The sequence below is a fragment of the Ascaphus truei genome, chromosome 12 (assembly GCF_040206685.1).
Source record: "Ascaphus truei isolate aAscTru1 chromosome 12, aAscTru1.hap1, whole genome shotgun sequence".
Classification (NCBI taxonomy): Eukaryota; Metazoa; Chordata; class Amphibia; order Anura; family Ascaphidae; genus Ascaphus; species Ascaphus truei.
In genome coordinates, this window is record NC_134494.1 from 36799659 (window position 1) to 36822755 (window position 23097).

General features: G+C 45.9%; 1 protein-coding gene across 7 annotated transcripts in view; it reads right to left on the minus strand.

The window, feature by feature from the left end:
- MPPED2 (metallophosphoesterase domain containing 2) overlaps nucleotides 1-23097 on the minus strand; it is a 102016-nt gene that overhangs the window by 72863 nt on the left and 6056 nt on the right. For 6 of the 7 annotated variants that reach the window (XR_012787604.1, XM_075567316.1, XM_075567320.1 and 3 more), the window contains exons 2-3: nucleotides 15147-15390; nucleotides 2935-3116 (exon numbers count right to left, since the gene is read on the minus strand). Coding sequence is in view for 6 of the 7 variants with exons in the window: in XM_075567316.1 (XP_075423431.1) it covers nucleotides 2935-3116; nucleotides 15147-15274 (310 nt within the window). In the remaining variant the exon portion in view is untranslated. Of the gene's footprint in view, nucleotides 1-2934; nucleotides 3117-15146; nucleotides 15391-20489; nucleotides 20513-23097 lie in introns of those variants that run through there. The other variant, XM_075567319.1, reaches the window with a different exon arrangement.

Below are 23097 nucleotides of genomic sequence, written 5' to 3' on the forward strand. Positions count from 1 at the left end.
ACAGAAAGTGTGTCACAGAATGTGATACATCTCATTATAATGTGTGCACCATGTAACTCCCCCAACTCCTACTGACTCTCCCCAATGTGCAAGCTGGGGCAGAGATGCAGAATCAGATACATCTCATTATAATCTGTGCACCATGTAACTCCCCCAACTCCTCCTACTAACTCTCCCCAAGGTGCAAACTGGGACAGAGGCGCAGAATGTGATACATCTCATTATAATCTGTGCTCCATGTAACTCCTCCCACTGACTGTCCCCGAGGTGCATGCTGGGACAGACCGGCAACATTTTAGCAAAATGCTTTGATGCATACAGTAGGTACAGGACGAAAATGGTGCAGTTTTGTTCCAAAAATGCCTTAATACTATATAGAGCCCGTAGTGAGAGGAAGACAAACCCCTTCAATGTCTTAGATGATCATGTTCACAAACATTAAACATTGAAATATAATATAAAATACTTAAGTTCACTAATGTTTGTCATTCAGATCTAACCCTAAAACACCTCCCTGTCTATAGTGCCTAAAGTAAGAATTTAGTATCTACTAAAAAAAAGCACCACAATAGTCAGTACATTTGGCGTAATCTGTTATAAACCAAAACGCCGCCTCCTTCCAAGCCAAGAACAATGAAGTATAACATTCTTCAGCAAAAATAAAATCAACCGTTTTCAACCGGATTCAAAGTACAGGCATACCCCGCATTAACGTACGCAATGGGACCAGAGCATGTATGTAAAGCGAAAATGTACTTAAAGTGAAGCACTACCTTTTTTCCACTTATTGATGCATGTACTGTACTGCAATCGTCATATACGTGCATAACTGATGTAAATAACGCATGTGTAACAGGCTCTATAGTCTCCCCGCTTGCGCACAGCTTCGGTACAGGTAGGGAGCCGGTATTGCTGTTCAGGACGTACTGACAGGCGCATGCGTGAGCTACCGTTTGCCTATTGGGCGATATATCCTTACTCGCGAGTGTACTTAAAGTGAGTGTCCTTAAACCGGGGTATACCTGTAAACTGCTGCCCCGATGGTGCAACCAATTTATCCCCGCGACGCGCACGATTGACGTAAACCAGTCCAAGGAAAAACTCTCCAGGTTCCATGGATCGGTCACAAAGCGCTTACAATCGAACGCCTGGTGTACGCAACAAAGAGAGAGAACCTTTCCTAAAATCAGGACGGATTTTACTTTTTTTAACATGAACTATTCCAGAAGCAAAAAAACATGATCCCGCAAAGTCCCCCGTTCCTGCAGGAAGCGAGGAACAGAACAGCGTGAAAAGAAGCCTCTGTTCCGGAGACTGTGTCCTTTTGCTTTGTGAGAACTGAACTGTAAGAAGATCACTTCTTGGAAAGAGAACAGCTCCCCTCCTTTGGGGTCAGCCAGGCTACCGAGCAAATGAAAACAATTATTTAAACCAACGGTGTTTAAACCATTTAACAATTGCCAAGGTCAAGTGACTTCCAGCAGTTACAAGACCCAGGAGGCATGTTCATATCAAAACAATGCAAATAAATTATCTCTGCAGACCTCTGCAGTCACTAAGTGACCACAGAGGTCATTCTGCGTGCGGTCTGGGAGACTTTGATGTAAAACCAATATAGATTATTTATCAGGGCAGCGGAACATTTTGGATTTAGCCAAATGCCAACAGACGCAAATCTATGCTGGTAAAATAGTTACAACGTCCAGCTAAGAAAAAGCCCATTCTTATATTCCCAATTGTGTCCGTGGGGCAAACAGTTATACAGAATATTTTCTGACACATACGCCATTGTGCTTGCTGTACGGATTTTTCCTTATGTCAGTTATCTGCTGAATAAGTGAATTTCGTGGTCAACGTACAACATAAAAAGTAGGAGAGTCGCACTTGAAAATCCTTTCCAAGAATACTACACAATAGTAACAGGTTCATGCTAATTTGTTACAAAACGGGTATTTTTGATTTATTATTATATATATGGAAATATCATTCTAACATGTACGATCCAATAAAGATCATTCCTTCCAAGACCAAACATCACCAATATGTCTGCAGTTAAAATGATTTATGGCTTTTTTTTTTTTTTTTTTAAATCAGGCGCCGACAAATATATTTTAAGTTGCAGTTCCCCCGGTTCGATACCCATATATACAGTGGTCGACAAATCGCCAAAAAATCTACTCGCCAAACAAAAAAATCTACTCGCCACCTAGTACCACACGAGTGCTGCTTGGGCCAATAGGAGCTCGCCACGATGTTAAATCCACTCGCCCGGGGCGTGCAAATGTATAGGTTTGTCGAACACTGCATATATATATAAAATGACAGATGGGAAGCAGGGCTGAAACACGCTATTTTCATCTCCATTAATGTAAAAAAAAAATAATAACATTACAATATGGGATTGTTGCTTTACATCGCCCATTACAATGCCCATTTGTTTATACGGGTAACAAATATCACTAGGAGTTATTGATTAAACTGTGATAGTGCTGATGGGGGCGCTATCCCACAGAAACTCCAATTAAAGTAAATATGTTTCACAGTTTAATTAATAAGAATAACCCCCCTATTCGTAATATCAATTTATTTCTGGGCCTTTTAATAATAAAGTCATTTGATGCTGAAGCATTAATGTTATATATTTCTCAATATTCTAAAATAAAGAGTTCATGAATCAAAGGGTTAATCTGTGTGGGGAACATTTATATTTTTACATATGTGCAAAAAAAAAAAAAACAGAAAGAAAACTCTGATGAATTCCCCTAATTGTGCCTTTATTTAACTTTAATTGCAAAATCATTAAACGGTGCAATAGAAATCATATAAAAGCAACCAACAAAGCTGGGTCAAGTGCTTAAATTCAAAGACAAGACAATGAGTGACACATGGCCAGAATAGGTTAATTGGGGTCACCAAGTAGCAATAGATTCTTACCTAACCAGTCATTAAACTTCTTAACCTCGGACGGCAGCCCCAGCTCCGTAAAATCACCAGTGTGGAGAAGGATGTCACCGTATGGCATCTGGATGCCATCTGTTCTGGAGTGTGTGTCGGAGACGCAGACAAAACGCGTGTGGCCGGCTGGTTTTGGAGTGTCATATGGGATGGGGTCTACCCTGAAGCAGAGATAATTAAAGGAGTGTTACAACTTGGGAAGTAGAGATACAGTATTAAAACAGATCAAGAGTACATAAGGATGAGAGACTGAGAGACTGAGAGAGAGAGAGAGAGAAAGAGAGAAAGAGAGAAAGAGAGAAAGAGAGAAAGAGAGAAAGAGAGAAAGAGAGAAAGAGAGAAAGAGAGAAAGAGAGAAAGAGAGAAAGAGAGAAAGAGAGAAAGAGAGAAAGAGAGAGAGAGAAAGAGAGAGAGAGAGCGAGAGAGAGCGAGAGCGAGAGAGAGCGAGCGAGAGCGAGAGAGAGAGAGAGAGAGAGAGAGAGAGAGAGCGAGAGAGACTGCGAGAGAGAGCGAGAGAGAGAGCGAGAAAGAGAGAGAGTGAAAAAGAAATAGTAAACTTGTATGCACCATCTAATCATTGTTTTGTAAAGAACACAAAAAGATAATTAAAGGAGTGTTACAACTTGGGATGTAGAGAAACAGTATTAAAACAGATTAAGAGGACATACGGATGAAAGACAGAGAGACAGAGAGTGACAGAGAGTGACAGAGAGAGCGACTGAGAGAGAGACTGAGAGAGAGAGAGACAGAGGAGAGAGAGGAGAGAGGAGAGAGAGGAGAGAGAGGAGAGAGAGAGAGAGAGAGAGAGAGAGAGAGAGAGAGAGAGAGAGAGAGAAAGAGCGAGAGAAAGAGAGAGAGAGAGAGAGAAAGAGAGAGAGAGAAAGAGAGAGAGTGCGAGAGAGAGCGAAAGAGAGAGAGAAAGAGAGAGAGAGAGAAAAAGAAATAGTATACTTGTATGCAACATCTAATCATTGTTTTGTAAAGAACACAAAAAGCAGCTCACAGTCAGTGTTACTCCTGTACTCACAGAAGCATCTATTCACCATAAAGAATGAAAACAAAGACGGTATAAAAATAAGTAAGTGAAATGGAAGTTGGTGCGGTGGAATCCTTCCAGTAACATTACGCAGTCTAACAGGAGATCAGAATCACTAGCAAAAAAAGCAGGATGGAAGGTAATATGAACACAAATACTTCCCGGAAGTCACAGATAATGCGCATATTAATCACAAACCTAATGTTAAACAGGTTGTCCCTGAAACTAATTCTACTGATGCTGAATTTATCAAATACAGTAGATATCCATATTTCTCACCATCACTTTCACCCATTTATTGCCCTGTCTGTATATTATCCCCCCTGCCATGACTTCTCTACTGTACTTCATCTGTCTTACATTGTTATCTTGGGTTTCTACATCCATGTTAAGCTGGTCCTGAGGAGAGAGAACCTCAAAAGCTGTGTGTGATAATATCCATCGTTAGTCCAAATAAAACTGGTATTACCCAAAACTAAAAGTACTCATTAACTCTGCACTACAGCAACTGACTTCCACAGCAAATTTCAATGTAATTCACCAAATAGATACATGTCCATATATTTATTCTCGTTGCACAGATATCAGACAATGGTAGCCTCCTCGTGATTTCTCACCGCATGGTGTCTGTGTCCTCTCCTTTACGGTTTCCTTCCAATAAAGCAGAGCTAGAAAATCTCACAGGAGAGGTCTATAATTGCCAGTAGGTAATATGGAATTAGAAGGAACTCCCCCCCCAACCCCGATTCAAAGTGATTTAATCCTCTAATTATTAGGCTGCAGAAACATTATTTCATTTAGAGGAAATAACAATTGTATTGGGAAATGGAGTATAATGGGGGTATCTTAGCGTATGTAATGTACTAAATGCAAACCGTGGCAGGTTCATGCATGGTTCTATACACACACTCAATAAGGCGAATATTGATCTGATATAATTGTTTTATCAAATGTATTTTGTAATCATGTGTCCCAAGGCGTGCCCTGAACTGGAACCCAAGGGACGAATAACTTCCAGGAATGCGTCGTGACACAAAATGCTCGTTTTTGATCATGTCCTAGGGGTCCTGCCCATGACCACGCGATCACTACACCCGTGGCACCCAGGAACCATGGGTCTTCCAGCACTCCAATGGTTAATGTATTAAGCACACGATCAAGCCCAACGATTTCATTACCAGCGGGTCTTTTGGTTTCAACCACGTGGCTGCATGGGACAAATCGGATGCATAGGCGCAGGGTACGGCTCTGTGAATGCGCAGTACAAGACATCGCGATAGATAGGTGAGCGCTTTTCAACCGTCGCACATGGACACCGACGGGTGCAGCTGGTGTCTATTAGGAACAAGACTCCCAAAAAGGCACAGTACCTGCGTAAAGTAACCATTATAGTATGTATATACGTAAAGATTGACGCTCATACACGTGTATGGACTCACAAGCTGTATATCAACATATAGATAGATGGGAACTTCAATAAATCATTCCATCATTGTATAATACAGAGTTAAGGGGGGACATATACATGGGACCTAGCGGTCAGTCAGCACGACTACCGCAGATATGGTTTACCCTGCTTACCCCCCTTAACATATACACCTCCCTAAATAGGGACCAAGGTAGCATTACATGAGGGCTAATGCCCATTACCTTTCCATTAAGTGTATAGGAATACGAAATCCATCCAGGTGAAGTTCCACTGCGTGCAGTCCTGATAGAAGGAACCAGAATGTAGAGAAGCAAGGAGCACAGCTGGGTTGAAAATCTGCAGGAAGAGTCCTGTAGAAAAAATGAATGAAGGGCACAACTCCGTTCTAAAACTTGATAAAGTCCCGTGGGACGAAACATGTCGGTGTGTGGGCTGTGTTTCTGTCCCTGTGCACTTATTCAATAAACCACCCTCAGTTTTAGAACGGAGTTGTGCCCTTCATTCATTTTTTCTACAGGACTCTTCCTGCAGATTTTCAACCCAGCTGTGCTCCTTGCTAACCATTATAGTAGCAGGGTTTGCTCACCATGGTGTATTATTCCCCACAGAAATGTTAGACATTTTAGGGTTTTGAACCAAACACCCATTAGACTGTAATGGAACAGCAGTGCCCCATAGTTTATCCATGTTGTGTGAGTCTCTCGGATTTGGAGTCTCACTGACATTTAGCACTCGTCCTCTCGTAGGCTGCAATGGAGTCTCATCGATGACCGTCAATACTAAAATACAGTTCTTTGGCCCAGAGTCCCAAATCTCCCGGATTTCATCACCAACGCTGACACTTCCCCCATTTACATCCAGGCTCTTACTATCTGGATGGTTTACGGTTTTTCTTTCCCATTTCAAACTAATTAATTTTGAATGTGCAACTTTATTGCATCCATCCCTCACGTCATTACACTGGAAGTGTTCCCTGCAATGCTTCCAGCAGAGAGGCTTTATGTGGTAGGAGGTGAAGCACAATCTTCCCTGCTGGGCCTCAGAGGACAAATAACAACACTCTAGTAGGCACCAGTCCCGATTTGATGCGACGAGAGGCCAAGGAAATGGCAGCTTGGAAAACAAGAGTAACCCTTACACCGCCAGATGGAGCTGGCAGGGGTGTAGCACCCAGATAAGCACCGGCTTCCAATGGCAGCAGTATATACCGGTATATAAGCCTATGTGAGGCTGTGAGATGTCATTGTATAGTAGCGTGTGTGTGTGTGTGTGTGTGTGTGTGTGTGTGTGTGTGTGTGTGTGTGTGTGTGTGTGTGTGTGTGTTTACTGTGTGAGCGCGCTTGTGTTAGTGCAAGGATTCTCAACTCCAGTCCTCAAGACCGCCCGGCAGATCAAGTCTTCAGGATATCCCTGCTTCAGCACAGGTGGCTCAATCAGTCCTTGCTTCAGCACGGGTGGCTCAAACAGAGGCTCAGTCTGACTGAACCTCTAAATGAGCCACCTGTGCTGAAGCAGAGATAGCCTTAAAACCTAACCTGTTTGGGGGGTGGGGGGGTCTTGAGAACTGGAGTTGAAAACCCCTGCGTTTGTGAATTAATGCAAGGGGAGGCAAACATCATGAGGTGGGCACTTGTATTAGAGGGCAGCCGCTTATAAATGGCAGAGGGTCGCCATTAACCCTTCTTATCCCAGAGCGGCCAGCTGCACACACACAAAGAAAGGGAGGTTAAAATTCGTGCTTACAAAATATTGACCCTGTCACTCGCCTGAAACTTCTGCTGCACAAGTCAAGTGTCAACTTTAATGTAAGGCACAAATAACGCAAAATACTTGGGGGGTGGGGGGGGTTAGCAGCCTTATAAAGACCCAGGTGGGATGGTATCGGGGACTGCAGCCTCCCACTCCACGTGTGGCCTTGCAGTGGATTTGTTGGAAAGCTCTTGGCTGTTAGGGGGACCTGCTTCACAATACATTGCCGGGCTTCTCTGACAGTGAGGAAGTGCAGACAAATGACCGTGCATGTCAACATCACTACATTAATTTCCATCGATCTTTCTAACAACAGGCACCGGGGCGGTCCTGCCTGCCCGAGATATCGGCATGTGTGGGGAGAGAAAGGAAACACGCCTCTTCTGCATGTTACAGTACAGAAATGTATAAAAGCCACACAGGGACATTGCAGGCTGTTGGATACAGGCGTCCTATTTGAATCGGTTATTTTATAAACCATCATTTCTCCGATTAAATTTATGTTGAGTGCTTGTGTCCAAATCTCTTCACTGCAATTTATGTTTATTAAGCTAGCTTTTCTAGAAAATCCGCAGCAATCTCCAAGTATCAGCAAAAATAGATTTATTCAGCACATATGGCAGTCACGAGTATCAGGGGCAAAGTGTCGGACCTCACTCGGTTCTCTCTCAAACTAACTGACAACACGCAACAAACAGATAAACATAGCGCAGGTAAGGGCAGATGTGTGCTCATGGGAATGACAAGTACGCATGTGTGATATGTCACCCTCAGTAACATTACAATTAACCCAGATAGCACTGGGCACCACACCACATCCCTACTAAAAGAAGGGACCGTTCAACGCGAAGCCAAACAGCATTATAACAGCTGTACAGGCAGTCCTCATTTTACAACTCTTCGCTTTACAACTAATGGCTTATCCAACGCTATGCAATGCGTACCTATATTCATTTTTACAACGCCAAAATGGCTTATCCAGCGCTCTTACGACGCTTTGCAACGTTGTGTATGTGTGTATATATATATACACATTCACATAAACAACGTTGCAAAGCGTCATAAGAGCGTATATATAATATTATACTATATAATATTATATTATACTATATAATATATTATTTATTATGTTAAATTATATATATAATACAGTATATACACTATATAATGTATGTGTGTGCTGCATATCTTATTGCCTGCATAAAATATTGGAGAATTTTAGTGTTAAAAATGCCTTCAGGAACGGAACTTTTCATTTAAACAGTGTTCCTATGGGAAAACGTGTTTCGCTTTACAACGCCATTTTGAGTAACGCATTGTGTCGGATAACCGAGGACTGCCTGTAGTGCGCACGTGCAAAGGGCAAGTCCCTGATTGAATCTCTCCTCCGAATGCCCAATGACGTCAGGCGTCGGGCCTGCCCTCCATCTAGAGCAGTCAGGGTCCGTGCAAAGTTAGGCTGAGTCCATCGAGACTGCAGCCGTGCGGAGGCTGAGGGAAAGCGGGTGCTTTCCCTGGCCTTGGTGCGTGCGCCGTCCGGGGGCGGGCCAGTGACGTCACGGAGCTGGTTTGCCCTCATTGGGCAAACTGCTCACGTGACCGGCCCTCCACTCAGCGGCAAAACTTAAATTGATCCGTCTCCTCCGCACGCCTGCGGAAGTGCCTCTTAAAGCCGCCCTCCTTAAGGGTGCCGGGGGTAAGTCCGCTGCCTCAGCGCGGCTCAGCGCCATCTGCCTGACCATGTCCAAAGCCTTAGATTGCGCATGCATGTATTTGATATGTGTCATGTGCTGCTGTTAGTGGCTGGAATATATAGCGCCAGTGGCAGCGGTTTCCAGGGACGCTCATTCCCCTGGAAACCACTGTTGTGTTTCCCCTCTGACAATTGCCCATGCGCAATCTAACTTTGCACGGACCCCGACTGCTCTAGATGGGGGCGGGATGAAACGTGGGCCCCTTATTCAATATGCCGTGATGCTTATTCTTCATGTCAGTGAAGATCTGAGCTCCAGTAATATGGATGGAGCCAACATCTTTCCCTAGCACAGGCGTCTTCACAGCATACTGTATTTGGACTATGGCTGCGGCCATGGTGATCGCGACTGCACGCAGGAGGGCGCAAGCGGCGCGATCACAGATGTGCCTCTGTGAGGCTGTCTATAGAGCGTGCGGGAGCAAAGGCTCCGGCCTCTGTATTCACGCGCAGTGGATTTCTGAGCAAGCTACCCACCTATCTGAACAAGCTCCTCAGCCCTACCACATGCAGCACTTATCTGAGATCTGACTCCAAAAAGACTGTTCATGGTCCCAAGGTTCAGCAAAGTATCCGGCCGCTCCTCCTCCTCTTACCGTGCACCCCAAAACTGGAACAACCTACCGGAGACTCTCACAGCCACAACCAGTCTAAATTCTTTCAAAACTAAAGCTATCTCACATTTTAATCTGGTCTGTAACTGTTACATACGCCTATAATATATATTATCTCTAACTGTGCATGCAAAGTCTTGTATATAATGTATACCCTGTTCACTCATGTAACCATGTATTTGTCATCATAACTCTGTGCCCAGGACATACGTGAAAACGAGAAGTAACTAAAATAAATAAGGGGGAAGGGGTAATATATATATATATATATATATAAATATATATATATATATTGCTCCGCCTGCTTAGGTTCAAGGAGATGTTGAGGGTCCGCGTTGGTATGGGGAAACAGGACAGGCTTTTGGATGCCTTCAGGCTGTGTTCTTCTTTATCTGGTACAACGCCTCCATTCACTGCAGGCTTCAGCGTGGCTGGAGACAGTCCCCACTTTGAAAGTCATCATTCATACCCCTACCCAATAGACTGTAGACTCAGACAGGGGTATATGAAACAGGGTCCTCTTTATTGCATAGCAGCCACTCAGATGGTATTACAGTGAATGCAGTCTGGCCTCTTCTCAGAATTGAGGCCTTGCAATCCTTCTTGTTATTCTCTTCAGCCCCCTAAGGAGCTGAAAGCACGTCTCACTCCCAGAAGGGAGAGACTTTGAGTGACTCTAATTTGGCATGCCTCCTCCCTAGCACAGAGGGGGAGGGCACAAGGTCTGCACCCGGATTGGCTGCATACAGACCAAGTTCCATCTCCACCCCTGTCACTCAGGAAGGCTGCCTGAGGGTGGGGAAAACCCAAGATGATATATATTATATTAATATATATATGAGATAGAGATATATACACACACACACATACGCACACACAATGTAAGAAAGCAAAAGGTCAGTGTGTGAAAGATAAGTGGAGTTAACTCATAGGTCCAAAATAAACCTACTATCCAGTTTGCATCTGTCACAGGGTGAGGGTACGTTTAGCTGTGCAGCAGTCAGTACAGACCTAGGTTAAGCTAGAAGACAAGCCCCCAATGGCAGAGCGTGGAATAAGTACCACGTGAGGTCACTGGTAGGTAGGAGAGCTGGGACGCTGATTAGATGGGACAGTGAGTCGCTATACGACCAGTTATCCCCAAGGTTTATATCTCATCCAAGTCTGACATATTTGGATAGGTAAAATCGGAGTACGCTGTATATAACGGGGAAACAAATTACTGTGGGTCTACATGGAGAGTGTAGGCCAGCACAATACAACAGCCTGAGGCTATCCAAAGGGTAGAGTAAGTGTGTCAGCACGTAACGTCTGTGCAGTGCGTTCAGACCCGTGCCACGCTCATCGTTAGCTGGGAGCGATAAGGTAAAGTACAGGAGACAACCACTGGAATTTTGCAGGGAGGCCCATTCAAAATCACAGAGAACATGGCAGAACCACCTACCCCCCCCCCCCCCCCCCGAGAAGCCAAGCTATTAAATACACAAGCCATATGCACACGGTAAAATATATACATTGAGACGTATATAAAATCAAAGGACAGGTGAATAGAGTGTCTGTAAGGTACTGCACCGACACACTTTATTCGAGCAAATACCCAGTATGTACCTGGCAGATACCTGGAATGCGCCGCTCCTCACCTCTGACAAGCCCCGTTGCGTTTGCCTTCCCAGCCTGGGTTCATGCCTGGCTGACGGGCGGCTGATCTGTTAAATGATAATGATTAGGATTTAATAGGCTGCAATGCTTCGCGTGTCTACCAGATGGCATAAATTCATGAATTGTAATGCAGTATATATATATATATACTGTGCAGTATTGCAGCCAGCGGGAATAAAATGCTTCAATCCCTGCCTGGAAAATACCTCAATGCACTCGGGCAGAAAACAGTCACAAACCTCAATACACCCGGGTATACCCGAATTCGTGGGACTAGCCGAGCTCGAATAAAGTGTGTCGCCAGTGTAAGTAGGGGATTGCAAAATCATGCATCAGTAAAGACTGGGATTCTATGGCATCGTGCTGTGGAGCCATTCTGTTTGCTTGCCGCAGACCACAGACGTCTCAATTAATCAACCCGACGTACGTTTCGTAACGTGTGCTTTATCAAGGGTGTTTACTACCCATTACTCCCTTCATGCACCTTACTTGTCCCTACCTCAATGGTTTCCAACCTTTTTTTGTTAAGGGACCATAAGTGAAATTCTGAGGAACCCCCAACCCTCTGTAATACCATGTCTGAGATCAGATGCATTGTAAGGAACCCCAACCTTCTATAATACCATGTCTGAGATCAGATGCATTGTAAGGAACCCCAACCCTCTCTAATAGCGCGTCTGAGATCAGATGCATTGTAAGGAACCCCAATCCTCTCTAATAGTGTGTCTGAGATCCGATGCATTGTAAGGAACCCCAACCTTCTCTAATAGCGCGTCTGAGATCAGATGATTTGTAAGGAACCCCAATCCTCTCTAATAGCGTGTCTGAGATCAGATGCATAGTAAATTCTTCTGTATATGATACAATTTTCAAATAATTGCAGGGAACGCTTTAGGGATGCCCGGGGAACCCAAGGGTTCATAGGAACCCTGGTTGGAAAACACTGCCCTACCTACTCTTAGGTTGAAGCGAAAACATGTTCTGTTTTGAATACACAGTGACAGACAAAAAGGGCACAACCAAGTGAAATCAATCTTCTCCCAAGTCTCAGCTCACCTAATAACTTCACAATTTGTGCAAAGGTCATATGTGTATTAAAGAAAAAAGGGCATAAATCACACAGAATTGAGCCATGCCACTGGAATTAGAACACTTTGCTCCTAGGTGGGACTGATCCTTCAGATGTTCCAGGCAGTATACAGTATACAGCTCTGAGTGACATAGACAGGCGGTTTATTGTTTAAGAGACTTTGGTGTCGCAGGTTATTCTTAGAGCACAATGCAGAAAAGATGCTTCACTATACGCGTAACAAACACATGCAGCTATATCCACACACAGCCATCCTGTTTAACTCCTCAGTGTCACAATGTAACAAACTTGATCTGTAACACGCAGTGTTAACCCTCTCAGTGACAGAGGGGCCGACATATACAGGACAGATAAGGACTGGGCTCGCTGACAGACATCCCCAATCAGCTCCCCCCCCCCCTCCATTCACAGGTCCCAACGAAAAGGGGTTTCTGCCGAATTTCCAAGTAAGCAAAAACTGCCAAATCTTTGCTGAAAGGGAGGTTACATTTACAGAATGCTGTTTCTTGGTCAGCTTAGTGGGTGCCCCTTTAACATGACCTCAGCGGTTACTTTAGGGCAAAATTGGATTTGACACATCGCCCCTTTATTATTTCGCATTATTGCTTGGCTTTTTCTTATAGAAAGTGATAATTTTTCTCTGACATAAATGGACATGAATATTCAAAAACAGCCGAATATTTTGTATCTTGCCGCTTCCTTAACCTGTGGAAAGTCTACAGCCGGAGAGTGCCTAATCCAGTCCCCAAGAGCCACCAACACATCAGGTTTTCAGGATATCCCGGCTTCAGCACAGGTGGCATCAAAGACTGCGCCGGTTGTGCTGAAGCAGGAATATCCTGAAAACCTCACCTGTTGGTAGCTCTTGAGGACTGCAGGTGGTCACCCCTGGTCTACAGTATTGCAGCCCCGTTTGGCATGGAAGGAGTTAATGAGAACATTATCTAGGGATAACCTATCTCCTGCAGTCAAACAAACCCAATGAAAGCTGCATCAAGACAAGGGCTTTGCCTGATACGAAGGCCGTGCTTATAGTGCCGGCGACGCGAATTCGCCCAAAAACAAAAGCATTTCCGCTGCCGCTTGCGCTTATAGTGCACGCGACGGCGACATGCGACGGAGCGCCGTCGCGAAAACCCGCCGCCGGCAAAATTTGATTTTTCAAGGGCCATCGCGTCACGTGACGGCCCTTGAACAAATCAAATTGCGGGAATCCCGCGATGCGGCCGACCAGCGAAACATAACTTTCGCCGGTGGCGACGGCGACGTCACCCATCGTGCCACCGTCGCCGGCACTATAGGCAAAGCCTAACGCGCGCACACACACGCACACGCACACACACACACACACAACGTATTACACGAGACCACCAATACATCAGGCATCACTGCAGATGACAACATTCATTTAGTAACAATATATTTCACTTGGTCAAGCTGTTTTTATGTAGTTCTTAGAGATCATACTGTTCCACTATAAGACATTAGGACAGCACAGCCCTCAACGAGGTGTCCCCGACACAAGCCAAGGACGGGATCCCAGCTTCATGGGGGCAAGTGGTTCCAAGCAGAAAAGTAATACCTGCCGGAGTTTGTGGCACAGGAGCAGCTAATAGGAGGTTGCTTAGGTAAACTATAGAGGTCTACGTGAGTGATAAATGATCTATGCCAGGAGGTGAGGATGTCACATAAGTCTCTTTACTGCAGTGACAAGTGGACAAGTTATTGCCGACCTTCAGGAAATGCAATAACCAGTCTCTAACAGTTTAGCAGAAAAATAAAAAAAAGGTTAACGAAAGTCCTACATAAAACAATGACCTTGTTTCCACGTCTGTCGCTACCAACTTTATAAATGGCGTTATTTTGTCCGTACAATTAAAACATTAATAGTGACATTATTCTGCCCGTACCTGCAGGCCGACTCCCCTTTGGCATTTAGAAAGCGAATAATAAGATAAACGGCTGAAGAAAAAGAATAGAGTTTTGTCTGAGCGGCATAAATTCAGGGGTTTCATTTATTTATTCAAGAGATGAGCACACATCACTGCACCAATTTTTCTATGCAGCGCACACACGCTTCATTTGTATCCTAAAGACATCAGAAATTGTCAGGATGAGCTCAAATTAAAAGCAACTATTCAAACTCTACAGGAATTGTATTCAAGTCCTCCTCAACAATTACTCATGTTTTGATCCAGTGATTTTTCTGCTGAAAAAGTATGGAATATTAACATTTAGAAATCTCTTAAAATACCTAGAAACTGCTCTCTTAGAAACAAAAAAAAGGAAGATGTCCTTTCATCGCCAGAGAGGCCAGCAATAAACTGTGTTTTCCAGGCTTCTTGAAGGTGTTAAAATGGCTACGATTTCCAAGGAAATCCCAAGGGGTTGAAGGTTAAATCACTGGTTAGAAGATGAACGCAGTGATCTGCTAGATGTAGGAAAATGCTGCAATTCATTGAAGATAGACTAAAAAAATATATACAATATACACATTTTTGGTAGGTAGTTCCACTCTCTTAAAACTATGTCCTGTCTGATTTCCTACTCCTGGGATACCGCGCCCTGCGTAAAAACAAGCAATGATGGGTTCAAAAAGTCAACACGGATTTCCATAGAAAAAGAAAAATTGGGTGAAATGCACATCGCTCGATCTTTAGGAACTTTTAAAAACAAAGAAAACGGGTTAGTGCTATGAATACATTTTTCAGAATCTTAAAATATAGCGCGGTTTTGCTTAACACCTTGCGCTGCGATGCACTGTGGACCCGAGCAGCGATGTTAAGAAAACCCGTACAACGTTTTCTGCGGCCGTGTACGACTCGTGATGCGTGACCCACCGCCAAAACCGATCTACTTACATATGCACATGTGGCGGCTGGAACCGGCTTTGGTTGATGTTGTAGTGGGTGAATGCCTGGGTCGGATTGGAACTGTATTCGTCGACCGTTACGGTAACTTTGCCTTGCGAGGGAATTCCATGAGCCATTCTTCCTTCTTATAGACATGAGCAATTCACTGCTTTCCAGAACATAGAGGAGGACTGGGCATCGTGTATCAGCCAACTTCTAAATCCAGGGCTCTATTCATCAACACAACAGACGTCTGTAGGGAAAGGTACATATCAAAAAAGAAAAAATGACTTTTACAACGGTTATTCCAGATTTCGTTGCATTAGGACGTTTTATCGACTTAAAGGGAGCAATATTTTTATGGGATTATTTCAATGAGTCATTTGTTAAAATTACTGCGGAAAAAAGCAAATACTACAGTAAACGTTACAAATGATCTCCTTTTGATCGTGGAAGAGCCTATGGGTGAAACCCAAGTGATACAAAGAAAATAATAAATGCGGCCTTAATTCCAAATATGCCGCGATGAGAGCCAAGTCCCAAAACAGTTTTATACTGTACCAAGACAGACAACAAAATATGGGTTTTGACGTAAACGTTTTTCCGAAATAACAAAGTTTGTCTCCACGGAGGCAGTTTGTAAGAGATAAAACGTAACGCTGCTGTAATTGTGACGGCACTTCGTAATACAGAGTCTCTCCCTACATACCCCACAACCCTAAAAATATACATTTAGCAGAAATCCAAGTAGAAGCAGAAACCTCTTGCTGCCGCAGGGGCCAGCCACGGATTGGGGATTAACAAGGGGTTAACACAAAGACCCCGGGACTCTTCAAATAAACCGATCCACAAAAGTTCCTCCAAGTGGCCGGCATATTTTTAGCTGCTACTAATTTCTTTGTGGCTGCTGAAGAAGAGGAAATATACACTGATTCTCACTCGTAGGGCGAGATAAGGAAAATCTATATTACAAATCTTCGCAAACCGCTCAGCCTTATTTTCTGATTAAATTGTAATGATTTTAAAATCCTGTTTAATATATCCAACACTGCATCACAATATTCTTTTGGACCTCCTGCTATACTTATTTTTAGACTGAAAACTACAATAGATTTAAAATACTGATATAGATCGTAGCTTATGGCGATTCAGTCCACTGCCTCCTCACTCCAGGGGGGAGGGTTGGATGGCAAAGCTCCAATAAGGGATATACACGCTCGGTCGGCATTACCGTAATTCAAGTCGGATTCAGCTCCGATACCCGTATATTACCTTATCGGGGGGTTCGGGAATCACCCCCAAAAGGAGATTTCTCTTTAACTTGGTTTTTCTGCCGTGCTTATTGGGCGTTGGGAGGTGGATACAAGGGAACAAAAAGGGAAATTCACCAAACCTCGGGTACAGGTTAAAACACATTGCAATGCAGTTAAAATGTTATTCAAGTCAATGTAGTAACAGAGGAGGGAGAGGGAGTAGCGGGTATGATACCTTTTATTGGAAAAACAAGTAGTTGATATGTTAAAAGCTTCCCAACCTCTCAGGGTCCTTCATCGGGTATGAAGATATACAGAAACACAATATTATATCTGTATTTCTGCCAATCCTGATGAAGGATCCTGAGAGGTTAGGAAACTTGTAACATATCAACTACTTGTTTTTCCAATAAAAGGTATCATACCCGCTACTCCCTCTCCCTCCTCTGTTACTACATGGAAGAAAGGACCAACACAGCCCCCCCCCCCCCCTTCTTTGCATTCAAGTCAATACCCGGTGGCGTGGGATCACAGGGCGTTTACCCGGATTGCGGGTTCCGAAATAGTCAAAAGCCTGTAATAGGCACAGTGGACCCATTCAAATTTTGGGGGGTCTGCTTATTATTTAGACAATGCTTTACTGTGACCGCCTTACCCTGCTCCATGGGCATTTCTTAGACTTGTTTTATAGTTGGCGCGCTCGCGTGTGCGAATACTCGTGCACGTGAAACACACTTTGCGTGTGGACAGTGTGTGCTGTGAGCGACAGCTGGGCGTGGCTATTATGCGAACGGGTAGGCCTGGCCTTGACGTCACACCCTGCTTCACACACAGCCACAACAACCTCACACACAGCCTGCATCCAAAATGGCTGAAGATGTTAATGAAATGCTCCTATTTCTTTATTATGGACAATATAGACATGCAAACTGCTGACAACTTCTGGCTTCCCTCCAGAACACAAAGAAAACCCAACAAAACCTGACACCTAAACCCACATGCCGCTTTAAGGCGGACATTTACATATCATACCTATGTGCCCCTTATACACTTTCCAGTAACAAAACCCAGGCAGCTGCAGCATCCTACAATTCTCCCAATCTCCCAAGTCCCCTTCACAACTTCTCTGTTCACATGTAGTGATTTGAACCCCTCAGAACCTCCTCGCCCCCCAAAAATCCAATGTGACCAAAGCAATTCCCCACATCCCATAGCCAATGAAATTGCAGCCTCACTCTGATTGGGTAATAGAGTGTGACGCTCAACGGCAGCAGCGCGAAAACACACTTTGCAAATCTTTCCCCCGATCTGCCGGCTCAGCGCTCACTGCCGTGCGCGTCGGAAGTATAGACGGTAAGGTTTAAACACAGCCTATTATAATTGGCGCGCGCACTAATATTACACGCCTTAGGCTGCGACCATGCTTCCTGCTAGCGAGCAGGAGACGGAGCGCCGTGACGTTGCGCTTGCTGGCAGCGGAGACGATTCCTGTCCTGCAGCTAGGCTTGTTTCTGAGCGTTTCGGTGGGGGTGGCCGGGACGTCACAGCCACCGCGCACACAAAATGTTGTCTCCACACGCAGCGCTCTTGCCGGCATTCACGCGCGCCGTAGACGCTCCTCTTGGCCCAATGGAACTCATCGTCCAGCATGGCCCGCGCACGCACTCCGTGAGCATGGGCACAGCCATACTGCTCACAATGCAAGATGATATTTATGAATGTGCGGCCTAAGTCAGGGGGTTTTCAACTCCAGCCCTCAAGACCCCCCAACAGGTCAGGTTTTAAGGATATCCCAGCTGAAGCACCTGTGCTGAAGCAGGAAGCCACTAATTTAGCCGCCTGATCTGAAGCAGGGATATCCTGAATACTTGACCTGTTGGGGGAGGGGAGATCGGGAGTTGAGAAGCCCAAGCCTAAGTGATGCACATTTAGTATTCCTGGTACTCCGACACACACAGTTCTAATTACAGATATTGAGACATAAAAGATAAGCTCAACTGACATTGTTTCAATTACGAGTTGCACAAAAGGTCAAATGTTTTTTTTTTTATTCCTGCGTGCGCCGCCCTTCTGTGAGCCGAGCAATAATCAGAATGATTGCATTTATAAAAGTCAAGTACTTAGCGGTCCACATTTCGATGGACCATTCTACGGTTTAAAATAAAACACATATCTATATCTATATATCTCTCTCACACACACACACAATATACGTGTGTGTGTGTGTGTGTGTGTACTGTATATGTATCAATACATTGTTGTATGTTGTGGGGGTCTCCCTGGCACTCTCTCGGGTCTGTGGCTGTGGGGGTCTCCCTGGCACTCTCTCGGGTGTGTGGGGGTCTCCATGGCACTCTCTCGGGTGTGGGGGTCTCCCTGGCACTCTCAGGTCTGTGGGGGTCTGTGGCTATGGGGGGTTTCCCTGGCACTCTCTCGTGTCTGTGGCTGTGGGGGTCTCCCTGGCACTCTCTCGTGTCTGTGGCTGTGGGGGTCTCCCTGGCACTCTCTCGGGTGTGTGGGGGTCTCCCTGGCACTCTCTCGTGTCTGTGGCGGTCTCCCTGGCACTCTCTCGTGTCTGTGGCTGTGGGGGTCTCCCTGGCACTCTCTCGTGTCTGTGGCTGTGGGGGTCTCCCTGGCACTCTCTCGTGTCTGTGGTTGTGGGCGTCTCCCTGGCACTCTCTCGTGTCTGTGGCTGTGGGGGTCTCCCTGGCACTCTCTCGGGTCTGTGGCTGTGGTGGTCTCCCTGGCACTCTCTCATGTCTGTGGTTGTGGGGGTCTCCCTGGCACTCTCAGGTCTGTGGGGGTCTCCCTGGCACTCTCAGGTCTGTGGGGGTCTCCCTGGCACTCTCAGGTCTGTGGGGGTCTCCCTGGCACTCTCTCATGTCTGTGGCTGTGGGGGTCTCCCTGGCACTCTCAGGTCTGTGGGTGTCTCCCTGACACTCTCTCGGGTCTGTGGGGGTCTCCCTGGCACTCTCTCAGGTCTGTGGGTGTCTCCCTGGCACTCTCTCGGGTCTGTGGTTGTGGGGGTCTCCCTGGCACTCTCTCGGGTCTGTGGTTGTGGGGGTCTCCCTGGCACTCTCTCGGGTCTGTGGTTGTGGGGGTCTCCCTGGCACTCTCTCGGGTCTGTGGCTGTGAGGGTCTCCCTGGCACTCTCTCGGGTCTGTGGCTGTGAGGGTCTCCCTGGCACTCTCTCGGGTCTGTGGTTGTGGGGGTCTCCCTGGCACTCTCTCGGGTCTGTGGTTGTGGGGGTCTCCCTGGCACTCTCTCGGGTCTGTGGTTGTGGGGGTCTCCCTGGCACTCTCTCAGGTCTGTGGCTGTGAGGGTCTCCCTGGCACTCTCTCGGGTCTGTGGCTGTGAGGGTCTCCCTGGCACTCTCAGGTCTGTGGGTGTCTCCCTGGCACTCTCTCGGGTCTGTGGTTCATGCTCCTCGTGCTTCAGCACTGAATGTTACCCTGCATGTCCTTTGTCTGCAGTTCACACGCGGTGAGGAGAAGCGGCAGTGCAATGAAGCCGTCTCCATTTGTGATTTTCTGCTCCCACGTTAAACTTCAGCGGCACTGCGGCTCCGAGGAGGGCAAACCGTTCCCCCTCTCAAAAATGAGCATTGTATAGTGGTAAGGAGCATCTCCGTTTACTGCCAGCATTTCAGAGATCTTGCGAGTTAAGCCTGACATCGATTATAAACAGGAGTCCTTTCTCTGAAGCGGGGCAGATCACAGCCGCTCTGATTGTCGCTACAATAATGTTTCTTACAACAGCGGGGCTCAACTGTGGTTCTCAAGCCCCCCTCAACAGGTCAGGTTTTCTGGATAGCCCTGCTTCAGCACAGGTGGCTCAATCAGTCGCTGTTTCAGCACAGGTGGCTCAATCTATGACTGAACCTCTGATTGGGCCACCTGTGCTGAAGCAGGGATATCCTGAAAAACCTGACCTGTTGGGGGAGAGATTACAGTCTGTTCTCTAGACTTGGGAGTTTAGTTTCTCTTTGCACTGCAAGATGTTGATACTCTGGGAGAGGGTGCCTGAAACATGGAAGGCTTCCATCCTTTCCCCCATTGTCTGTTCTGATTACACAGATTAACAATGTCCTGTTACTCACGCCAGGATTACACGAAATCAAACATCAGAATAGCAGCCTCCGTAATCTGTCCTCAAACGTGCCAAATCAGAACGGGAACATCGGGGAGACCGCTGCGGCAGCCGGGTGTTCGGAGCCGTGTACTGCGCTGAGCTGGACGCTACGTAGAGATGCCAGCAACAAACAGAGCGTGACAAATCGGAGCAGGCTGCTATTACCATTAGTGATTTCAATGTTCCAATCAAATATTACACACAAAGGCATAAAGCATCCGGGGTCGCATGGTCGTGCAAGTGTGTTATCGGTCGTTCTCCGCAACTGGCTGCCACAGGACAGATGGCAGATCGCGGCCAGCTATTTTATTATTTTACAACCACAAGCCAGCGTGGTCCGGCATATGCTGCAAACGCTTGGGCACAAAAAGAGGTTACGCAAGAAGCACCCTCATTCTAGCGCACCGGTTTGGCGAGGAAAGAGTCCCCCAAGACAAGTGAAACGTGGAGGTTACAAGGGGGTTTATAACTCATTTTCATGAGCTGGCTGGAAAAAAATATTATAATTATATACATACACTCCATACTTATTAAGTTAAGGTGGGTAAAAAAAAAGTGACAAAAACCCTCCACAGCAAAGCATGTAGCAAATGGAAATATTACTGTGTGCTCATTTGCATGTCTTAGACAGGTCTGCAACCCCGCCTTTCACCATTATCACCCAGCACACACACACACACACACACACACACACAGTTTGCGCAAGTACACATGGGTCATTTTAATCATAAATGAGTGTTACTGGTTCATTCACTAACCGGCTCACTACCAGAAACAGTGAATAGGCTTAATACAGGGTCCTATGCACTGCCACGTACAATACAGGGGTCCCATGCACTGCCACGTACAATGCAGGGGTCCCATGCACTGCCACGTACAATGCAGGGGTCCCATGCACTGCCACGTACAATACAGGGGTCCCATGCACTGCCACGCACAATGCAGGGGTCCCATGCACTGCCACGCACAATGCAGGGGTCCCATGCACTGCCACGTACAATGCAGGGGTCCTGTGCACAGGAGTCCCATGCCCTGCCACGAACGATGCAGGAGTCCCATGCCCTGCCACGTACAATGCAGGCGTCCCAAGCTCCATGCTCAGCCACGTACAATGCTGGAGTCCCACGCTCCACATACAATGCAGGAGTCCCATGCCCTGCCACATACAATGCAGGAGTCCCATGCCCTGCCACGTACGATGCAGGAGTCCCAAGCACTGCCACGTACGATGCAGGAGTCCCAAGCACTGCCACGTACGATGCAGGAGTCCCAAGCACTGCCACGTACGATGCAGGAGTCCCATGCCCTACCACGTACAATGCAGGAGTCCCAAGCACTGCCATGTACCATGCAGGCGTCCCAAGCACTGCCACGTACAATGCAGGCGTCCCAAGCTCCATGCTCAGCCACGTAAAATGCTGTAGTCCCACGCTCCACGTACAATGCTGGAGTCCCACGCTCCATGCACTGCCACGAATAACAGGAAGTCCTTTATTTTCGAGGTGAAACACTATTATACTGTGAACCCAACAAAAAGAAACCCACATTGAAAATATCACATCACATGCAATACTGACCAGTAATCTGTTATTAATAACTCTCCTTGTGACTAGTGCTGTAATTCAGAAATAAGACCAAAACTCCTCTCCCAGCAGAGCATCGCAGAATAACCCTGACCCAAAAAAACCCTCTCTATGCAGAGCATCGCAGACCCTGACCCATTAACCCCTCTCTCAGCCAGAGGGTCCTGCAGAGCATCGCAGCGTAACCCTGACCCAAAAAACCCTCTCAGCCAGAGGATCCTGCAGAGCATCGCAGAGTAACCCTGACTCACACGTGCACAATACTCAGCGGTTTCGGGGTGTGTTAAGATTATGGGGATTTTAATTGGTCCGTATTATTTCTGGATTAGCACCCAGCACAGGAAGAGCGATTCATTACAATTTCTTTATAAGTTACATAAGCAAAAGAATGTAGGTAGAAATAGCCGCGTTAACCCCATTGTGATAGTGCAGAGTAAATGAGTCCTTCAGTATTAGGCGATACCTTATTTATTTGGACTAACAATAGATATTATAAGACGAGCTTCTGAGAGTTCTCCGCTCTGCCTCAGGTCAAAAATTGTAAGTCCAAAAAAAATTTAATAAAAAGGTTTCACCTGGTACTTAAGTACTCAGTTACTCTGCAATATAAGTGAAAGTTAAACGGTTGGGCAGAAAACAAAGACAGAATAATAACAATTAAACCCCTTTGAACTGGGTTCCCGATTGGTGAAGTTAAATCCCACCCGGATGTGTGGGGCTGTATGAAAAATACATAACCGCTGCAGTCGTTATTTACCATGGAGCGGATAAGTAGGAATGTAAAGCGAATACATCATGTTATCTGTCAGCTCACAAGCAATTCCACATCTGGGGTGTTTTAAGGACATTCATTTGGGTTTTTTTAAGCCAAATCTTGACTTGATGTTTTTTTTAGGACCGTAAAAAAAAAAAACTGCCATATGTAATCCAACAGAAGCAAATCTCTCCTTCTCTGCTCTGCTACCAAGTGTCGGAAAACTCAAACCATACAGA